The 22,246-nt window shown below is 34.8% G+C and overlaps 1 protein-coding gene across 12 annotated transcripts in view; it reads left to right on the top strand.

Annotated features, from left to right (window-relative positions):
• The window catches only part of VPS13B (vacuolar protein sorting 13 homolog B), a 622,702-nt gene that overhangs the window by 115,465 nt on the left and 484,991 nt on the right, over nt 1–22,246 (top strand). For all 12 annotated transcript variants that reach the window (XM_054692064.1, XM_054692063.1, XM_054692065.1 and 9 more), the window contains one exon: nt 10,949–11,130. In XM_054692064.1, the coding sequence (XP_054548039.1) occupies nt 10,949–11,130 (182 nt within the window). The remainder of the gene's footprint in view (nt 1–10,948; nt 11,131–22,246) is intronic.

Below are 22,246 nucleotides of genomic sequence, written 5' to 3'. Positions count from 1 at the left end.
GGAAGAAGAAAACCTGTAAGAACAGTATCATAGCACTTGTATAGCATTTTGTATTTAATTTCACTACTTATTGGGATTTATTTGACCCTCTCACTGACCTTTGGAATAAACAGTCAGATTTTATCTTTATAGATAATGAAAAGGGAGTATTAGGAAAGGTGGTATTGTGGACCTAGCAAGATGAAATTATTCATTCTAGATATTGTTTAGTTAGTTGGTGATGGAGCCATAAATAACACGTTTGTAACTGTTAGCAAGTCCTCAGTAGTCACTTTATGTTCTTCAGTAAGATTTATAACTTTTAAAATTTGCCAGTTTCCTAGATGAATCTGTTAATACTTAGCATTTTTAAAGTTTCAACTGATTAATCATTTATTTGTTTCAAAAATAACTTTGGGATCTATCTTGTGAAAATGATTGTGTTGTAGGCTTTTGAGTGCCAGTATGAGTAAGACCTGGTCTTTGCCTTTTTTCTCTTGATCTATTTAGTATCTAGAGAGGTGTTCTTAATAATTAGCTGGCCCATATAGCTGCAGCCTTTTTTGTTTGTTGATTTATTTTTGGAAGACAGTTCTAATTATGTCCTCCTTCTGCCTAAAATACTTTTTTCTCATAGATTTTTATAGTAAAGGTTAAAAATCTTTAAAATATTCTGTGATAGCTCTCCATAATTGCCCCTTTCTTGCCTGTCTAAATTCATCTGAATATCTTCCTCCTTAGAGCCTCCCACTTCACTTTTTCCAGTTTGTTTTCTTTCAGCCTCATGTTTCCCTGTATTGTTTCATTAATTTATAACTTGATCTTTATTTACCGCTCAGATATTAGCCCAGCTGATGTTTTCTCTAAGATTTGGTCCCCTAATATATTCTTTCTTGGGAAAATCTTCCTGTTTTTTCATTATACTGTTCATAGGAATTATTTTACATTATTTCTGATGATTATTTAATAGCTTTCCCCCTACTCTTTTAACTTTAAGCTCCATGAACACCTCTTTTTTCTATGCAGGACACTACTTGTGGTTGGCACAAATAAATATTAAAATTACAGCTGGCAATTCCTTAAGCAGTTGGACTGATTTTTGTTTGCTTGATGATGATTTATATTGTATGCGTTTTTGATAACTATGTTGTTCACCATTTTTGTAGAACTAAAAATTTAGCAATGCACAGTTATATTTTGTGTATAATATTGTAGAATTTAAAGAATATACTATTCAAAGAGTTGATGAGATTAATAAAGAGATAATAATTTATTCTTTTGTATTTTGTTTGCACCACGCATTGGTTAACAAGTATTTATTTGTTGAGCAGGAGCTCAACTGTTAGTACCATTTCTAAGTATATTACCACTTTTTGTTTTTATTATTGATGTATCCTTATTTTATATCCTTGTTTGTTTTTTCATATCATAAGATTTCTCCTCTCAGATATCACCACTTTTTTAGCTTATACAAAGCAAGTATATTGTTTAGGTCTTTCCCTGCAAAGATTTCCATTTCACTTAATTAATATTTATTGGGTCATTACTGTATTCTCAGGCACCATTCTAGGATCTGGATATATAGTGGCAAACGATAAAGACTTGATCTCTTCTCACAGAGCTGATGTTCTGGAAACAGAACTACATGAAAAAAAAAAAATCTAAATTTCAGATAGTGGCAAGTGATAAGTATAAAAATTTGGGCATTGGGATGGAAAATGACAGGATTGAGGGTTTTCTTTAGAAGGTCAAGGAAGTAAACTGTGACATTTGACTAGGATTGTGACAGCCATGGATAAATCCGGGAAAACTGGTCCTGGCATTGGGGAACAAAGGTGCAAAGTCGAGTTGGAAACAGATTTGGCTTGGAGAACAAATAGAAGTGTTGCTGGCGCATAGAGAAAGATGAAAGAAACAATATATCAGAGAGCTGGTCTAGTTTATTCACAAATATAAATATATGTATGACTTGAAAAAAACTCCAGCTTCAATAATAGGTAGAGAACTAAAAATTTAAGCAATGCACACTTATATTTTATATATGATATTGTAGAATTTAAAGAATATACTATTCAAAGTGGTAAGGATTTAGATGCCATTGGTGGAAATACTGATACACTACAACTTTTCTGCAGACAATTTATATGTATCTCTCAAAATCTTTGAAACTAAATATCACTTTACTGAGCACATCTATTTATAGGAATTTGCCCTTAGCTATGTTAAGAAAATGATCAGTTATTTAGATATGCTTTTCACATTTTCTGATTTGCAATAAAAATGGAAAAAAATGAACAAGTTGAATAAAATTTTATACTCATCAGTTAGCAGTAGTTAGGCTTATCATTACAAATCATAGCAATGTTTATAGGTTTAGAAAAATTTTCATGTTATGTGAAATAAAGGTTAGAGAATAGAATATTGAAAAATCATTTGTTAACATTGTTAATGTTAACAACTATAAGAAGACTAGTAACTTATTAAAATTGTCAGTAGTTTTTATGTGTGGGTGATTCATAACATAATTTATATAGGATGGTGATTAAGAACATGAACCTAAGGATGGGGCAATTCATAATTTGTACCTCAGGATTTTTTTTTTTTTTTGAGTACTTAAATCTTTTTATTTTGTTTATTTATACAATAGCTGGGGTAAAGGCCAGAGGAGCGGGAGGGTGAGAGGATTCACCAGAGACAGAGTGGGGAGCAGAACAGGCAGACTGAAAGCACTGCTGAGGGGAGCATTGGGCGTGACAGGAGAGGTCTGCCGCACCATGTGGGTATCTCCCTGGCCAGCCAGGAATTGAATGCGTGCTGCAGAGGCTGCGGACAGCTTCACAGTGCTGTGCTCAACCTGCTGCACCACCGGGGAGGCCCCCTCCGAATCTCTTTTGGGATTATATGAGTTAACACATAGAAGCACTTTTGATCAGTGCTTGACATGTATTGATCTGTTATTGTTATTTTATATTTATAGTTTATATTTTTAGTGAACATATACTCAGAAAATGAATGTCACCTTTTTTTGTCAGACAGGTATATATAATTTTATATGGTAGGTTAAAAATCAATGTTTAGTCACATTTATGAATGTAGTTGTCATAGATAATAATTATAAAGTACAAATTTCTGGAAGACAAAAAAAAAAAAGGAACAGACTGGGTAAAAATATTCACAAAACATGTATCTGACAGTTTTTACATATAGGATATTTAGAGAACTTAAAATACCAGCAAACTGCTAAAAATAGGTGAAAGATTTGAACAATTTACAAAGGGAGATACATTAAACACATCATTGTACTCAAAATTTAGTTATAGAGTCATACAAATTCAAACCACATTAAAATTGGTCATACTAATTTTATAGATCATACTAATTTTATTTAGCATAATCCCAAACTAGAAATTGCTCAATAGATTAGATAAACAGATTTTGATATATTTGTACAACAAAATACAATTCACCTATAAACAAACACAATGAACTATTGGGTATACATAATTGTGTTTTCTGAGTAAAAGAAGTTGGACACAAAACAAATATACTTTTTTTTTTTTAATAGAGGCATGTTTTATTTATTTATTTTATTTGTTTGTTTGTTTTGTTTATACATGCACTGGGTACAGTCAGAAGCGTGGGAGGGTGAGAGAATTCACCAGAGCCAGAGCGGGGAGCAGAGCAGGCAGAAGGACCGAAGTACACTGCTGAGGGGAGCAGCGGGCGGCAGGAGAGGTCTGCGCGCCATGGGGGACCCTCCTCCGGTAGCCGGGGAGCAGCCAGGGATCGAACCGGTGCCGCAGAGGCCGCAGGCAGCTTCGCAACCCAGCGCTCAACCGCTGAGCCACTGGGGAGGCCCACAAATATACTCTTGATTCCATTTATATAAATTTCTAGAACAGGCAACATAATACATGGTGAAAAAAATCTAAAAATATAGATTGTGTCTTGGAGGAAGGGAGAGGACGAGGTTGACTGGGATGCCATATTTGAGATGCCTATTAGTGTATCTTTCTGACATGTGCATTATAACACAAGTATGGATATTTGTCAAAAATTCATTAAATTAAACAGTTTAAAATTTACTGTCTGCAAATTTGTCTAAAAAGAATTTCAAACAAAATTGAAATCTAGTTTGATTTTTTGCACTATTATGAGTTATATCATAGTTAGCAACTCTCAGAACATTTGCTGAGTATTCTAGGGTTAGATCAAGAAAGTATTTTTATTTAGAATAGTGGCTTCCAGATTTCTCACTCTTGGAAAAAAATTACAAATATGCCAAAGGGGAAGACAACCGTGTACTTTGTTATTGTATTAGAATTGGAGATAGTAGAATGAACTCATGGTTTTTAATATAGAAATGTGTCACATCCATATATTTTTGTGTTGTAACATTTTCTTATTTAGCACCTGTGCTTTGTTTAATTTTGACAGTAGGATGAACTACTTTATCCCATTGCTGCTTCTCATAAGCACTGGAACTTGTAATACTTTCATAATGATGGTCCATTAAAGTTTATAAGTCTTTTTTTAAGATTACTTCCAGTTTGGGATTATTAAGCTAGAATGATCACTTTCAGTGTGGTTTTAATCCTTTCTGTAAGTGACATTTTATATTTTGGAATATAATATATGAAAAGTTTAAAATAGAAATGCACAGATGGAACTGGGGAGATATGCAACTAATTATCTTACATTTGGTTTTATACAGCATATATTTGAATAACAAATATCTTTTATTTTAAATTTATTTTTGATTATTTTATATATTTTTACATCATTTTTCATTCTTGTACAATGTATGCATTTTCATCTTGATTATAGTACAAGTAACTTTTGAGATAGGAGATATTAAGCTCTCAATGAGCAAAGTGACTTTTTAATTATAACATTGTGTAGCATCTAATATTAACTAACGTTGCGTATTTGCATAGTAAAGTGAATTTAAAAGTGCTCGTCCTTCTAGATCATAGTGTTTCAGAGTGTTAAGAATTTTATTAACTAATGTCGTCATTTATAAATATTCATATTGAAAAATCAAGTTTAATGAATTGTGATTTATTTACCATTTAAGTCAGCTGCTTTTAGTATACATTCAGTGATTTTTATTTAATTTATTAAGTTTTGCATTTGTCATCAGAATTCTAGTACCATAGTTGTATTTTCTGTGTTAAAAAAGTTGATCCTTACTCCCACACCTAGCTGCAGTGAAGCACAAACTTAACTGTTTATGTAAATGTGCTTTATAGATATTTCCTATCCATCGAATTTAGAGTAAATGTTCTTTGTCTTAAAGTTTATCCACATTGTTATGTGTATCTGTACCTCATTCCTTTTTAAGTTATAAATAGTATCATTTATGTATGGATTAATTACATTTTGTTCATCTACTTGCCAGTTGACCAACATTTGGGTTGTTTAAACTTGATTATTATGAATAATTCTGTTATGGACATCATTGTAGTCTTTTGTGTGGACTTAAGTTTTCATTTCTCTTTGGTAGATCCCTAGAGTGGAGTTGTTGGGTCTTAGAGTAAATGTATGTTTAACTTTTTAATAGCTAACTTGTTTTTCAAAGTGCCATTATCCATTTATATTCTTCCTAAAAATATTCTTCACAAAGAGTTTGAGGATATTTCTGTTTTTCCACATTCTTACCAACATTTGTTATTATCTGTCTTTTTAATTATGTCATTTCCAGTGGTGTGAAATAGTATCTTAAGGTTTTTAAGTTTCAATTTTTGTTGGCATAGTTCATCGTAGATTTTGTATTTTATATAATAATCAAGGCATTCATTATATTTTATTTTAGTGATAGACAAATTTACTTCTCATTTCCTCTGTTCATCTGTATCTAATGTATCTAACATTTAAATCAAATGGTGATAGTTATTTCAGAAATTTGAAAAAAGGTAAAATATTTTCATAAATCAGTATATCAGTATTTTTTTTGTATTTTATAGCTATTTGTAAATGCTAAAATCTTTGTGAATAGATTTTAATAGATCTTTGTAAACATAATGGTCAGTAGTAGTGGGGACATTGCGAAAGGGCTACTCTATGTATTGTTGATAAATGAAACTTCATTCAAACTGAGTATTATCAAGCATGCATAAAAAGACCAATGTAGAAGCATATGTACTGATGTATATATGATGTTATCTAAGATATATCAGTCATAAAAAGCAAGTTGTCAACTTACCTATTTCCATTAAAGTAATAAATTATCCATGAGTACATGTAAAACTCATAGAAAGTGGTTCTCTATTGTGAGAGGAGTGGGATCAGAGGGAGGCAAGAGGACGTTGTCATTTTACCTACCAATTTTTTAAAACTTTTTTTTCTCTTCATTGAGTATTGCTTTATTATATAAACTAAAGAGACACTATATTATACAGAACTAAATATAATTTCTTAGCTTTTTCAAGTTTCATTTCTAAGTTGAGTTAAGTTTTGTACTCATTTTATTTTTGAAAAGTGATCTAATCTTATTTTACTGTACAGGATATGAGTAATAACAAAAATACATTTTTGGAATGAATTTGTAAGTTCAAACTTTGCATTTGGGGACTTTATATAAATCTTTAGATCCAGCTGTTGCTGAGGATATTCTTTCAGTTGGTATGAGATGTGTGCGTTTAAAAGAATGGGTAACTGTTTCTCAAGTGTGTGTATAGCAGAAATTCTACGGTATTCCTATGAATGTGAATGGATTGTTTAAGTTAATTTCTTTGCATTGAGTCGTAAGAACCACTTCTAATTTTTTATTTAGAATTTCAGAGCAAGACTATAGAAATTCCAGATTGGTTCAGGAATTTCATCAGCCCTGAGCTACAGTTTGTCAGCAAATGGTACAAATAGAATCTTAAAGATTTGTTAGAGTGTATTCATTTTCAGTACTTGCTACTACAGTCAAGACCTACTTGTTTCTATTTCCTTAAATTTATCCTGGAGTTTGTCCAAGTTGTGTTTTAATGAGTTGTTTATCCCACTAGTTACATTAGGATTTATTTTCCCCTGGGGAGTAATGCTTAAATTGATAGTTTTAAAAACTATTCTTTAACATGAACATATGTTCAGACTAGGACTTCTGGATATGTGAAATAGGCATTTGTTAAATAAATTATTTTATTTCTCACCAACTTAACTTAAAATGTAGGTTTAGTGATATTTAAAAAAAAATTTAGGTAAGTCCAGAAGTTTATAGGTATTTTTAGTATGAATTTTATTGACCTGCTTTATTTTAAAGTTTAATAAATTTGTAGTGTTGTAAATCACAAGGAAAATTATACTTTTATTGTGCATTTTCATTGATACTTTAATAAGCCCCCCCCAAATAGCTTAAATAATGTTGTAAAAGCTTTGCTCTTTTTAAAATTTTCTGAAGCAAATATGGTATATTGTTATGGTTTGATGATTGCGTTTGATGCAATGGATATTTGAGTATTTTCTATACCTGCTAATCTGTTAGAAATATTCAAAAAATGACGAAATAAAGGAGGAAAATGTTTCCTCACTGATATTGTTAAACTAGCAGGTATATTGTATAAGCTACCATCTATTACCAAATAACTTTGAATGACATACTTTAGTTCAAATGCTACTGGAGTAGCATACTTAAAAGAAGCATAATGAAGTATACTTTGCTTATACTTAGTTATAGCTGGAAAACAAAACCACAAAACCGTCCTATGTGTATGATATACTGTAACTATTTAGTATTAAATTGTGAATTCTGTACAAAGTGAATTATTTCCTTTGATTTGTTAATTAAATTGAATCTGAGATAATTACCTTTCTACCCTTGGGTATTATGAAAGTGTAGTATAAATTAATCTTTCTCAATTTGCATATGTTTAAGTTTTATTCAAGTCTGTTTTATCCATTTGGGAACCATTTTCAAGAAGAATACAATATATAATAGTTGAATTTGTTATAAAGTAGTAAACACCCACTTGTAAAAAGAACTGTAACTATAATTTTGCCAAATAGTTATTGCTGTAGTTGTAAGGATGTGGCTTTTGCTATACTCTAAGACCTCTTAATGCCACAGAATATCTTGATTAATATCTAGGTTAATTAATATCTTGATTAATATCTAGGTTAACTGTACCTTTTATGTTATAGGTATTCAAGATACCTCTTAATAACACTAATGAACTGATTTTTTTTTTTTTTGGCCAGGAATTTGGACAGAAACTGAGAACATAGTCACCTCTTAGTTTTTAAAACGTTATTAAAAGAAAGGGAAATGAGAAAGAAAACTTTTTAAGTGAATCCAATTTTGGAAAAGCAAAAGAAACAATAATGATAATGAAATATAATTTGTTAATAGGATCCTAACTGAACCATCCTTATATTACTGGAATATAACCTACTTGATCATGGTGCATGATTTTATTAATGTACTGATGAGTCCAATTTGCTAATAGTTTATTGAGGAATTTTCCATTATGTTCATCAGAGATACTGGCCTCATTTTTTTTTCTTTGTGATTTTTTTTGTTTTTAGAATCAAGGTAATGCTAGTCTCATAAAATGAATTGGGAAGTGTTCTTCCTCTTTAATTGTGAAGGGTAGGTATTAAATTTTTCTTAGAATGTTTGGTAGCACTCACCAGTGAAGCCATCTGGTCCTGGACTTGGTTTTTTGGGGAGGTTTTTGGTTACTATTTCAATTTGCTAACTAGAGATCATCCTGTTCAGATTTTCTGTTTCATCCTGATTCAGTCTTACAAGGTTGCATGATTTTAAGAATTGGCCCATTTCTTTTAGGTTGTCCAAATTGTTGGCATATATATTCTTGAGAGTATTACAACTCATGCATTTGAGAAAATGTATCTTTTGCTGCTTTTGAATAGAATGTTCTATTTATATCTGTTAAGTTCATCTAGTCTATGTGTCACTTAAGGCTGATGTTTCCTTATTGGTTTCTGGATCTGTCCATTACTGTAAGTGGGATGTTAAAAGCCCCTGACTAAGGGAAATGCAAATCAAAACTACCATGAGATACCATCTTACACCAGTGAGAATGGCACATATTAAAAAAACTAGCAACAACAAATGTTGGCGAGGGTGTGGAGAAAAAGGAACTCTTGTGCACTGTTGGTGGGAGTGCAAACTGGTCCAACCACTATGGAGAGCTGTGTGGAGATTTCTGGACCTACTAAACATAGAGCTTCCATATGATCCAGCAATTCCACTCCTGGGTATTTACCCAAAGGACACAGAAACATCAATTCCAAAGGGCACCTGCACCCCTATGTTTATAGCAGCACTGTTTACAATAGCTAAACTTTGGAAACAACCCAAATGCCCAAAAATTGATGACTGGATCAAGAAGATGTGGTACATATACACCAGGGAATATTACTCAGCATTCAAAAAAGATAAACACATGCAATTTGCAGCAACATGGATGGCGCTGGAAGGGATCATGCTCAGCGAAATAAGCCAAAAAGAAAAAGAAAAATACCGGATGGTCCCACTCATAGCAGGAATCTAGAAAACTTAAATAAGGGACCAGGAAAATGAATAACTATAAGAAAGTGAAAATCAGAATCAACAAAAAACTATGAAACAGAGACACTTTTGGGGGGGTGGGGGTCGGGAGGGGAGGGATTGGGATCAGAATGGGGGGGTTGCAATTGTATGGGGAATATAAAAATAAAATTTATTATTTTTTTAAAAAAAAAAAAAGCCCCTGACTATTAATGTGTTGATATCAGTCTCTCCCTTTAGGTCTGTTGATGTTTGCTTTATATATTTTGGTGCTCCTATATGGAGCAATGCATATATATTAATGACTCACACCTTCATGATATATTGATGTTTATTGTTACATAATGTCTGTTTTTGTCTGTTTCAAAGTCTGTTTTATTGCTCACGGTTAAATGTTCCTTTACGTTGAAGTTTTGCTATTTGAAAAATTGAATTTTGTGAGATACCTCATTGAATTGGTGGTGGGAATTTCACAGGGACAAGATGAGAAAGCATACATTGTACAAAAATGAAGAATGATGTTTAAAAAAACATACATATATGTATATAAAAACAAAGATAGATCCAGATAAATAAGGCATTAATGGATTAGATATTTCAGGGAAGAAATTCTAAAAATTATTTTTCTCTATCACTGTCAAATAGGAACTTTGGGTACAATGTAAATACTTCATAAGTATTATTTGAGAGTAACTATGAGCTATAGGACTCTGAATAAGATTATCTGGATTTAAATTTCTAATTTCACTTAATAGTTATGGTATCTGATAACTTATCTCCTTATGTCTTTTTTTTTATAAGTTTTTTTTTTTTAAGATTTTTATGTATTTATTTATACAAGAACTGGAGTATAGGCCAGATTCGCGGGAGGGTGAGAGGATTCACCAGAGACAGAGCGGAGAACAGAACAGGCAGACTGACTGAAATACACTGCTGAGGGGAGCAGTGGGCGCAGCAGGAGAGGTCTGCCACACCATGTGGGACCCTCGCCAGCCGGCCGGGATGGAACTGTCACTGCAGAGGCTGTGGACAGCTTCACAGCGCTGCGCTCAGCCGCCTGTACCATCAGGGGAGGCCTTCCTTATGTCTTTGTTTTCCCATCTGATAATGATAATTCCTCTTTCATAATATTCATGAAACATCCTATTTAAGTTTTAACTAGTATTTTCTTGTTATGTTTCGTGATTGATTTAATTGAGAAATTATAATTGCTTGAGTAGATGTATTTTTATGAATGCATGTATACAAACATGATTTTAGATTATATTTTTATTGTAATAAGTTCTGAAATAGACTTAAAGTTGGTAGAATTACATGTTTACTTTGATTTTAAATACTTAAAATATTTTTAATGTTTTAAATTTTGAGTATTTATGCTTTTTCTTTCCTTACAACAGCCTAATTCATTTAATATTTCATTTTTTGTAAGTGCTATTTACTTTATCGTTTTTCTATTTTTTTATGCAGGGCCAAAAGATCTCAGATTGCTCTAACTGAGGGTATATTTGAACTTCCAAATCTCACAATTCAAGCTACAAGAGCACAGACACTTCTGTTGCAAGCAATATATCAAAGTTGGTCTCATATTGGAAATGGCAGCTCTTTAGCAGTGAATGAAGCTTTGATGAATGAAGTTTTCCAAACTGTAGGTAAGAGCACCGTCTTCTTGATGAGTATATAGAACATTCTTATTTGAAATGTCTAATGTTTTATCATTCAAATCCTTATGTCTAGCATGCTCAACTATACTATATATTTCTGTGAAAGTGGATATTTGTAATTCATGTATAAAATCTAGCATTAATATGCAGTAAACCGTTCAGTTTTCTGGATATGCTTTACAGTTCCAAGAGATTACCTTTCACCAACTTCTTGGTGTTCCATTTCTCACTTTTCAGAACATCAAATATATGTTTGAATGATAACCACATCAATAATAGATGTTTTATTATGCTGGTAAAGTGAATAAAATTATTGATCGTAATACTTTAAGACTTGATAAGCAGAATTCACCCATTCAAATAGATGAATTAAACCACTAAAATTTAAAAATCTGCTTAGATGCCAGCATGAGATATTATCTTTATCTTTTATTCCTTTTTTTCCCCCTAAAGATTTATTTATTTATTATGCATACAAGAGCTGGGGCACAGACCCGAGATTGTGGGGGGTGAGAGGATTCACCAGAGACAGAGTGGGGCACAGAATAGGCAGACTGACTGAAATTCACTGTTGAGGGGAGCAGTGGGCAATCCAGGAGAGGTCTGCTGCGCCATGTGGGCCGCTCCCTGGCTTGGCGGGAATTGAACTCATGCTGCAGAGGCTGCGGACTACCTTATGGTGTGGTGCTTAGCCCCTTGCGCCGCCAGGGAGGCCCCCATCTTTTATTCTTTTGCGGGTAAACAAAAATTTCATGTAATGCTTTCTATTTTTAGGTGCTTAGGCTCAAAGTAATCATGTTACATTTGTTAATAACACAAAAGTAGTTTTAAAGAGTGAAATATTTTTATTTACTAAGTAACTTCATGCTTAAAACAATAACATTTTAATTAACTTCAGTTATCTGTTAAAATAAATCATTGTGTATGTTCTTTTATGCTGCTTTTGAAGGTATTAACATTAGCTCTTTCTATGGGGAAAATATTATAAATTCTAAACAATGTGTATTATGATTATAGCCTTTTTTATTTAATATAACCAGTGACTATTGTAAAATTTTACAGTTCTTTTGTGCTAAGTTTTAATATTCTATAAAGTATGACACAACAAATGTTTCATTAGCCTAGAAGTTCTCAATTTGGGGCTTATGGAAGGGCTTTTGAATTCTCTCAATCCTTTGAAATATGCAAATTTGAATGTGTGCGTAAATGTCCTCTTCCTATATACATATTTGTATTCTTTTTGAACTGATTTCATTTATTAAATGAAGTGAGTCCTTCAAACCTTTTGGCTTACATTTTCTTATATTAACACAATTACAGTTGGCTTTCCTTTAGTTGGTATTTGTACCTCCTCTTGCATTCTTTTCTTAAAACCTATCCATGTTTTTAGCCTTAAATATGTTTTGGAAATAGCATATAACTGTCAATTCTTGGTGTATTGGGACCTAGCAATATTACTCCTAGGTATATTCCTAAGAATTTAAGCCATGTCCACACAAAACCTTATACATAGTATTTTTTTTGCATGTAAAAAATTATATTTTAAATGTATAGTATGATGTTTGATGTACATAAGTGAAATCCTTATCATAGTGACACTAAAACCTATACATATCTCCTTGAGAGCACTTGAAATCTAGTATCTTAGCAAATTTTCAGTGTAAAATACATTATTTTTTCATGAGAGTCATGCTGTGCATTAGATTTCTGGAATTTTTTCATTTTGAAGTAACTGCCACTTTACGCCCTTTGAGCAACATCTCTCATTTCCCCTGCCTCCCTATTCTTGTAACCGTTGTTATACTCTGTGCTTTTAAAGAATTGGACTTTCAGATTCCACACATGAATGGAATCACATAGCATTGTTATTAGTTGCTAAAAGATGAAAACAATACAAATGTCTAATGATTAATGGATAAACAAAGTGTGTTCTGTCTGTACAATGGAATGTTATATAGACACATAAAAAAGAATAAAGTATTTATATAGGCCATGCTATGAATAAACCTTGAAAACTGTGCTAGATGGATGAAACCAGATGCAAAAAGCCACATACACTATGTTTCCATTTATATGAAATTCTTAAAATAGGCAAATGCATAGAGAGAGAAAGTAATTAATGATTCCTGGAGTTTTGGGAAAATGAGGAATGGAGAGTAATGGCTAAATGGGCCTGAGTGATGAAAATTCTGGTAAGAGATAATGATGATGGTGTTTCCTTTGTGAATCTGCTAAGTTCCATTTAATTACACACTTTAAAAAGGTGAATTTTATGTTAATTACTTTTTTTTTTTTTTTCTGGTACTAACTCTGATTCTGGGTAATAACCCCAATTTTCATTCTTTTTTTTTAATATTAAATTTTATTTTTATATTCCCCCATACAATTGCAAACGCCCCATTCTGACCCCAATCCTTCCCCTCCCGCCCCCCACCCCCCAACAAGTGTCTCTGGTTCATAGTTTTTTGTTGATTTTGATTTTCACTTTCTTATATTCATTTTCCTGGTCCCTTATTTAAGTTTTCTAGATTCCTGCTATGAGTGAGACCATCCGGTATTTTTCTTTTTCTTTTTGGCTTATTTCGCTGAGCATGATCCCTTCCAGTGCCATCCATGTTGCTGCAAATTGCATGTGTTTATCTTTTTTGAATGCTGAGTAATATTCCATGGTATATATGTACCACATCTTCTTGATCCAGTCATCTATTTTTGGGCATTTGGGTTGTTTCCAAAGCTTAGCTATTGTAAAGAGTGCTGCTATAAACATAGGAGTGCAGGTGCTCTTTGGAATTGATGTTTCTGTGTCCTTTGGGTAAATACCTAGGAGTGGAATTGCTGGATCATATGGAAGCTCTATGTTTAGTAGGTCCAGAAATCTCCACACAGCTCTCCATAGTGGTTGGACCAGTTTGCACTCCCACCAACAGTGCACAAGAGTTCCTTTTTCTCCACATCCTCGCCAACATTTGTTGTTGCTAGTTTTTTTAATATGTGCCATTCTCACTGGTGTGAGATGGTATCTCATGGTAGTTTTGATTTGCATTTCCCTGATTACAAGTGATGTTGAACATTTTTTCATATGTCTGTTGGCCATTTGCATTTCCTCTTCAGAGAAGTTTCTTTTTAGCTCTTCTGCCCATTTTTTGACGGATTATTTCTTTGTTGTTGCTGAGTCTCATCAGCTCTTTGCAGATTTTTGTGATCAGTCCTTTATCATTAGTGTTGGGTGCAAAAATGTTCTCCCAGTTGGTGGGGTTTCTCTTTGTTTTTGTTATTGTCTCTTTTGCTGTGCAGAAGCTCTTTAATTTGATGTAGTCCCAGCTGTTTATCTTTCCCTTCACTATCACTGCTTTGGGTGATGTGTCTGTAAAGATGTCTTTGATGTGCAAATCCCATAGTGTTTCGCCTATATTTCCTTCTATGTATTTTATGGTTTCAGGTCTTATGTCTAGTTCTTTAATCCATTTTGAGTTGATTTTTGTGTATGGTGTGAGGTAGTGGTCAAGCTTCATTCTTTTGCATGTAGCGACCCAGTTTTCCCAGCACCATTTATTGAACAAACTTTCTTTGCTCCAATGCATAGTCTTTGCTCCTTTGTCAAAGATTAGTTGACCATAAATCTGTGGGTTTATTTCTGGATTTTCTATTCGATTCCATTGGTCTGTATGTCTGTTCTTGTTCCAATACCATGCAGTTTTGATGATTATGGCTTTGTAGTATAGTTTGAAGTCTGGGAGTGTGATGCCTCCATTTCCTTCTTTTTTTTCAGTAGAGCTTTGGCTATTCGGGGTTTTTGGTGATTCCATATGAATTTCATCAATAATTGTTCTATTTCTTTGAAGAATGCCATTGAGATTTTGATTGGAATAGCATTGAATCTGTATATTGCTTTTGGTAGAATGGCCATTTTAATAATGTTTATTCTTCCAATCCATGAGCAGGGGATGTCTTTCCATTTCTTTGTGTCTTCTTCTATTTCTTTTAACAGTGTTTTATAGTTTTCTTTGTATAGGTCCTTTACCTCTTTTGTTAGATTTATTCCCAAATATTTGATTTTTTTTGTTTCGATAATAAAAGGGGTGGTTTTTTTGATTTCTTCTTCTTCAGATTTATTGTTTGTGTATAGGAAGGCTACTGACTTTTGCGTGTTGATTTTGTATCCTGCCACTTTACTGAATTGATTGATGAGTTGAATTAGTTTTTCTGTGGAGATTTTGGGGTTCTCTATGTATATTATCATATCATCTGCAAATAGTGATAGTTTGACTTCTTCTTTTCCTATTTGGATTCCTTGGATGTCTTTCTCTTGTCTTATTGCTCTGGCTAGGACTTCCAGTATTATATTGAAAAGCAGTGGTGAGAGTGGACATCCTTGTCTTGTTCCAGATCTTAATGGAATTGCTTTCAGCTTTTCACCATTGAGAATGATACTGGCTGTTGGCTTGTCATAGATGGCCTTTATGATGTTGAGGTATGTTCCTTGTATCCCAAGAATTTCAAGGGCTTTTATCATGAATGGGTGTTGCACTTTGTCAAAAGCTTTCTCAGCATCTATTGATATTATCATATGGTTTTTATATTTCTTTTTGTTGATGTGTTGGATAACGTTGATTGATTTTCGGATGTTAAACCATCCTTGTGCCCCTGGAATGAATCCAACTTGGTCGTGGTGAATTATCTTATGGATACATTGTTAGATTCTGATAGCTAAAATTTTATTGAGGATTTTTGCATCAGTGTTCATTAGGGAGATTGGCCTATAGTTTTCCTTTTTTGTGTTGTCCTTATTCGGTTTTAGTATTAGTGTAATATTGGCTTCATAGAACGTGTTTGGTATTGTCTCTTCCTTCTCAATTTTTTGGAAGAGTTTGTGAAGGATAGGCACTAATTCGTCTCTGAATGTTTGGTAGAATTCATTTGTAAATCCATCAGGTCCTGGGCTTTTGTTTTTGGGGAGGTTTTTAATTACCATTTCAATTTCGCTGCTTGTAATTGGTCTGTTTAGGTGTTCTATTTCTTCTTTATCTAGCTTTGGGTGATTGTAGAGTTGTAGGAATTTGTCCATCTCCTCTAGATTGTTGAACTTGTTTCCATATAACTGTTCATAGTAGTTACTGATTATTCTTTTGATTTCTGCTGTGTCCGTTGTGATTTCTCCTCTTTCATTGATGATTCTGTGTATTTGTGCTTTCTCCCTTTTTTCCTTTGTGAGCCTGGCTAGGGGTTTGTCTATTTTATTTATTTTTTCAAAGAACCAGCTCTTGGTTTCATTGATCTTTTGGATTGTTTTTTTAGTTTCAATTTCATTTATTTCTGCTTTGGTTTTTATTATTTCTTTTCTTCTACTGGTTCTGGGGTTTTTTTGTTGTTCTTTTTCTAGATCTTTGAGCTTCGAGATTAGGTTGTTTCTTTGAGTTCTTTCTTGTTTTTTGATGTGAGCTTCTATTGCTATATATTTTCCTCTTATTACTGCTTTTGCTGCATCCCATACATTTAGGATATTGGTGTCCTCCTTGTCATTCAATTCAAAGAATTTTTTAATTTCTTCTTTGATCTCCTCGTTAGTCCAGTGGTCTTCCAGTAGTGTGGCTTTTAATCACCATGAGGTAGGATAGTTCCTTGCCTTCTTTTTATGATTTATTTCTAGTTTGATGCCTTCGTGGTCAGAAAAGATGGTTGGTATGATTTCAATCTTGGTGTATCTGTTGATGTTTGTCTTGTGCCCCAGTATGTGATCGATCCTGGAGAATGATCCGTGTGCGCTTGAGAAAAATGTGTACTCCGTTTTTTTTGGGTTTAGTGTTCTATAGATGTCTGTTAAGCCCAAATGCTCTAGGTCCTTATTTAGAGCTTTAGTTTCTTTACTTATTTTTTGTCTTGTTGATCTATCCATTGTTGATAGTGGTGTGTTGAAGTCTCCCACTACATATGTGTTTTCTCTGATGTCTGTTTTCAGAGAGGACAACAGTTGTCTGATATATTTTGGTGCTCTTTCGTTTGGTGAGTATATGTTAATGAGTGTTATTTCTTCTTGAAGTATTGTCCCCTTAATCATAATGTAGTGACCATTGGGGTCTCTTTTTATTTTTTTGAGTTTGAAGTCTGTTTTATCTGATATAAGTATAGCTGTTCCTGCTTTCTTTTTTGGCCCATTTGCTTGTAGGATTGTTTTCCATCCTTTGACTTTGAGCCTATTTTTATCTTTTGTAGCTAAATGTGTTTCCTGGAGACAGCAAAAGGTTGGGTTTTGTTTCTTAATCCAGGCTGCAACTCTGTGTCTTTTTATTGAAGAGTTTAGTTCATTTACATTTAGAGTTAATATTGATATGTTAGCATCTGTATTTGCCATTATGTTTGTCTTTCCTTTGATTTTATTTATTTATTCTTTTAATAACTTTTTTTTTTTTTTGGTCTTCTTTCGTTGTTATTCGTCCCTCTGAGGTTCTGGCTTTAGGATTCCTTGTAGTATTTTTTGGAGTGGGGGTTTAGCCGCAATGAAATTCCGGAGTTTCTCTTTGTCTGGGAAGGTCCATATTCTTTCTTCATGGAGGAAAGAGAGCTTTGCGGGATAGAGTATTCTTGGTTGGCATCTGTTTTCTTGGAGTCTGTTGACTATGTCCCTCCACTCTCTCCTTGCCCGTAGTGTTTCTTCAGAGAAGTCTGATGTCAGCCTGATTGGTTTTCCTTTGAATGTTATCTGTTTCTTCCCTCTTGTCAGCTTCATTATTTTTTCCTTGTCCTGGATTCTTGGGAGCTTTACTATTATGTGTCTTGCTGTGTTTTTCCTTTCGTCGTGGAAGTTTGGTGTTCTTCTTGCTTCTTGTATATCAATTTTCAGCTCCTTCTTCTCATTTGGGAAGTTCTCTTCAATTATATCCATGAATATTTTCTCTGTTCCTACATCTCTCTCCTCTCCTTCTGGAATTCCTATAACTCTTATATTTCCTTTCCTCATGGAGTCAGATAGTTCCCGAAGTCTTTCTTCATTCTTTTTCCTTCGTACTTCTCTTTCCTTTTCTGTTTTGGTTCTTTTTATTTCTGTGTCTTCAAGATTACTTATTCGTTCTTCCATTTCATCTATTCTGCTTTCATTGCTTTTCCCAGAGTTCTTTAGTTCCTCCATTAATTCTTTGATCTCCTGCATTTCTCTTACTTCCCTCTTTAGGGACTCAATTTCCTTCTTCTGATCTATCACTTTTTTAATCATGGCAATTTTAAATTCTCTTTCTGGAAGGCTCAGAAGTTCTTCCAAGTTGCTGTCGTTGCAATCTGGGGAGTGGTTTTCTTTTTGTGGTGTGCTTCTTTCCTGAGGAGTTTTTAGGTTGCATGTGGTTCTTCTACTCCCTACTGTCTGTTTTCTAATTTGTCGTATGCGTTGGGACACTGTGTTGCTCGGACTGACTGACATCTTGGGTGAACTTCTCCGCTCCCCTCTGGCTCTTCCAGGAGCCATCTCTGTCTTCTGGGGGAGCTTTCTGCTGGTTTTAGGCAGTTTTTACTGAAGAAATGTCCCTGTTCTCAAATGGCGAAGCGGGGTGCAGTCCCTGCGCCTCCGGTTTCAGGCACACTCTTCTGCGCCCCCGGTCTGCCCCGGACGTGGGTGCCTGCTCCCTCTGTGGGCTCAGACTGCTGGTCGGAAGGGGCCTGGCGTGGAATAACTTCCCGGCTGGCCACTGCAGAAGCCTTCTGCCCTTTTCAAGCAGTCTTAAGAAATTTCCTGTTCTATGGGGTGTTAGTGACTTTTTTTTTCCTGGTCACTAGGTGGCGCCAGAGATCTCTCCTATTGTCCTTTGGGGGCTGTTTTTCGTCCCCCCACCCCGTGGGACAGGGAACAGAGCGGGAATGGTAGGGTACACCTCAACAGCTTTGGGGTGCTCTGTCTGCCTTGTGCCCCACCGTCGTGGAGAACCCACGCCCCGAATTTTCGTGCCCCGGGTCTCAGTTCAAAGCCCTCAGTTCCAGGACGCGGGCTGTAGCCCAGTTCAGTGGCGCGGGAATGGCGCCTTTTGCACCGCTCCCGTGCCTGGGCGCCTGGTTCCTGCTCACTCAGGGAGGGACCTTCACCTCAGTGAGGACCTCTGCGCGTCTCCCTGCAAGCCTAGGTCGTCTCCCCACAAGCCTAGGTCGCAGGCGCGGGTACCTGGGCAGCCGCGATTCCCGTCTGCACTTGCTTTTCAAGCTCCCCGAGCGCGCCGCGTTTCCGTGCCAGCTTACCGGCAGCCCTGGCTGTGTGCGCGTCTCCCGGGGTCTTTGTTCTTCTCTAATGGCGCCCGGAGCCGTTCGCTCACCGCCGCGGCGAATCCTGCAGGGTTCGCCTCAGCTCCCGTTCACGGGGTGTGGTGGCTGCAATAGTTCCTTTCCACTCACAGTCCCGCTTGCTGCGTCGTTTGTTCTTGTTGGTTGTTTTGGTTTGTTGTTTTTCTCCCTCTCTGCTGGTCGGAGAGTGCCGCCTCTGTGGGCGGGGGAGGGGAGCAGGGTTCTGCGCTTCCCTCCCTTCTAGTCCTCTTTTATGGCCACTTTCTTCTTCGGGTAGTTTGCTGGAGTCACCCGTTTAGACCTGCCGCTTTTCCTCCCTATTAACTTTTTTTAATGGGAGATCTTACTCGCAGCGTCTCCTCGCCGCCATGTTGCTCCGCCCCCTCCTATGTTAATTACTTTTTAACATTCAAAAACTTTAATTTGGAAATAAGTAGGTTAAATTATGTTTTTGGAATGAAAGTTTGTGTCTCCCCAAAGTTAATGCCTTGGCATTTTGATGCCTAATATGACAGTATTAGGACTTGAGAACTGATTAGGTCATTGAGGCAGAGTCCTTATCAATGAGATTAATGTGAAGATAACAGCCTGGAGGGAGGTCCCTTGTTTACTGAAGGAGGACACAATCTGTGTAACCTGGAGGAAACCCTCACCAAAACCTGACCATGTTGGCACCCTTATCTTAGACGTCTAGCCTGTGAGAAGTAAATTTCTGTTTTTTTTTTTTTTTTTTGGTAGTCTACCCAGTCTGAGATATTTTGTTATATTAGCTGAAATTTACTAAGACATATGGCCATTATTTTAAGTGGAGTTACTGTATAAAATCTTTTATAGGCTCACCCATAAGACCTACAGCAAGACCTTCCTTGGGAGTAGCATTTATTTTTGTCTGCAGTCATTTAATTCATTTTATTTTTCTCTTCGTTAAATTTCTTTTTCCTGTGGTAGTCTCTCCAGAGCTTTTCAGTTTACTTTCCCGTAATGGTTATCTACTTTTCTTTCTTTCTCTCTCTCTCTCTCTCTCTCTCTCTCTCTCTCTCTCTCTCTCTCTCTCTTTTGGTGGACTGGGTCAGAGAGCTTCTAAATTCATACTAAAAAGAATGTGCAGGTGGTGGTATTATTTACTTCTATAATTTTCCTTCTTTCTGACCAAACTAATACCATATTTCCTTTGCTGAATTTACCAAATGGACTGTGCTATGACAAAGCACTTTATTTAGAATTTCTTATTCTATCAATATTCTGCCCAAACAGAATTCTGGCAGAGGTATTAAAAAGGCATTAAACAAATCTCCACAGATTAAGAGATGTATAATCTAATGATCTGTCATTGAAAAACCTAGAGTTAGTGTAATTTTCTTGCTGTTTAGAGGATTTGAAGAAAATAGAAACTGCATAGACTTGAGAAATGTTTAAACAACAAAAAGAAAACCTAGTATTTTTCTGAAGAAAGAGAACTAAAGAAATTTGATAAATCATTTATCTACTTTTGAAATTCTAAATTTCCTTAGTTAAAAATTACAGTATTGATTTTTGCACCATTTAGAATTTGTGCCAACGGTGGCACAGGGTCACTGGCAAAACATGTGTAAGGTGTAAGATATCTCTGGAAAAATTTAAATGTGAAAAATGTTCATTCTCAATTCCTGATACGTAAAAATTCACTATCATTCCCTGACTATAATAAATCCAATGAGTAGTGACAGACAAGTTGTGAAATATAAATAATTTTGTCTGTCAAAGAAAATCAGTTTTCCCATTAAGTTTTATATGTGTTCTCTGCATGATTTTTATATAAAGAAAACTCAGCAATGAAAAATCTTTTTTTCTTGCTTTAAAGAAACAGAATTATTTTACTATTTTATTAATTCATTTCTTACAGTACTTCTTTATTCTTATTTTTTCCTTTACCTAACAAACATTTAAACAGGCCAGTGTATATGAAATGAAGTAACGGTTGGATTTCATTGGATCTTAAAACAGAATATGCAATAACTTTGTGTTTCAGTCCTCTCATTCTAAAAGTTGGATTCATAATGGTGCTTCAGAAATGAAACACTGAACTTAATTACAACCATCAAAACTATAAAAATGCCTTCAGGTAGTAAATATTTTTTGGACAGACTATATGCATTTATGTATATATGTCGTAGAAGTGAGATAATGTTTGCTTGTTGAATCAGTTTCTGTTCTGTGAATGAGTTTAAGAGTCTTTAAAAGACTATGTAAGTGGATAATTATATTACTTTTTTAAGATTAAGTAAAAATGATTATATTTTATTGTTTGATCAAAAAGACATTTTTCTTTGTGACTGTGATGGTGAGGAGTGTAACTACTAGCTCAGTTTATACCATGGCATTGATTTGTACTGAGCTACCAGTAGTTTACCCACGATGGCTTTTGTGTTACCAGTTCAAATACCAAACATGGAAAAGGCAATTCATGTTTTAGTACTATTAAAAATATCTTTTTTCCTTGTGGAGTCCCTGGAAAAGATTGCAGAGATCTACACTATGAGAACATTTATATTAATGCATCTTTTGCTGACATGGCTACTTTACATATTTTTTTACCTGTATTTGTTGTTCCATTGACTTTTTAAAGACTTATTTATTTATGCATACAAGAGCTAGGGTACAGGCCAGAGGTGTGGGGGTGAGAGAATTCACCCAGAGACAGAATGGGGAACAGAACAGGCAGATTGAAATACACAGCTGAGGGGAGCAGCGGGCGAGTCAGGAGAGGTCTGCTGCACCATGTGGGTAGCTCCCTGGCCAGGGATCGAACTTGTGATACAGTGGCTGCGGATAGCTTCATAGGGTGCATCTTAACCTCTTGTGCCACCAG

Source organism: Talpa occidentalis, unplaced genomic scaffold (assembly GCF_014898055.3).
Source record: "Talpa occidentalis isolate TD23 unplaced genomic scaffold, MPIMG_talOcc4v2.1, whole genome shotgun sequence".
Classification (NCBI taxonomy): Eukaryota; Metazoa; Chordata; class Mammalia; order Eulipotyphla; family Talpidae; genus Talpa; species Talpa occidentalis.
This window is presented reverse-complemented; position numbering and strand designations above follow the sequence as displayed.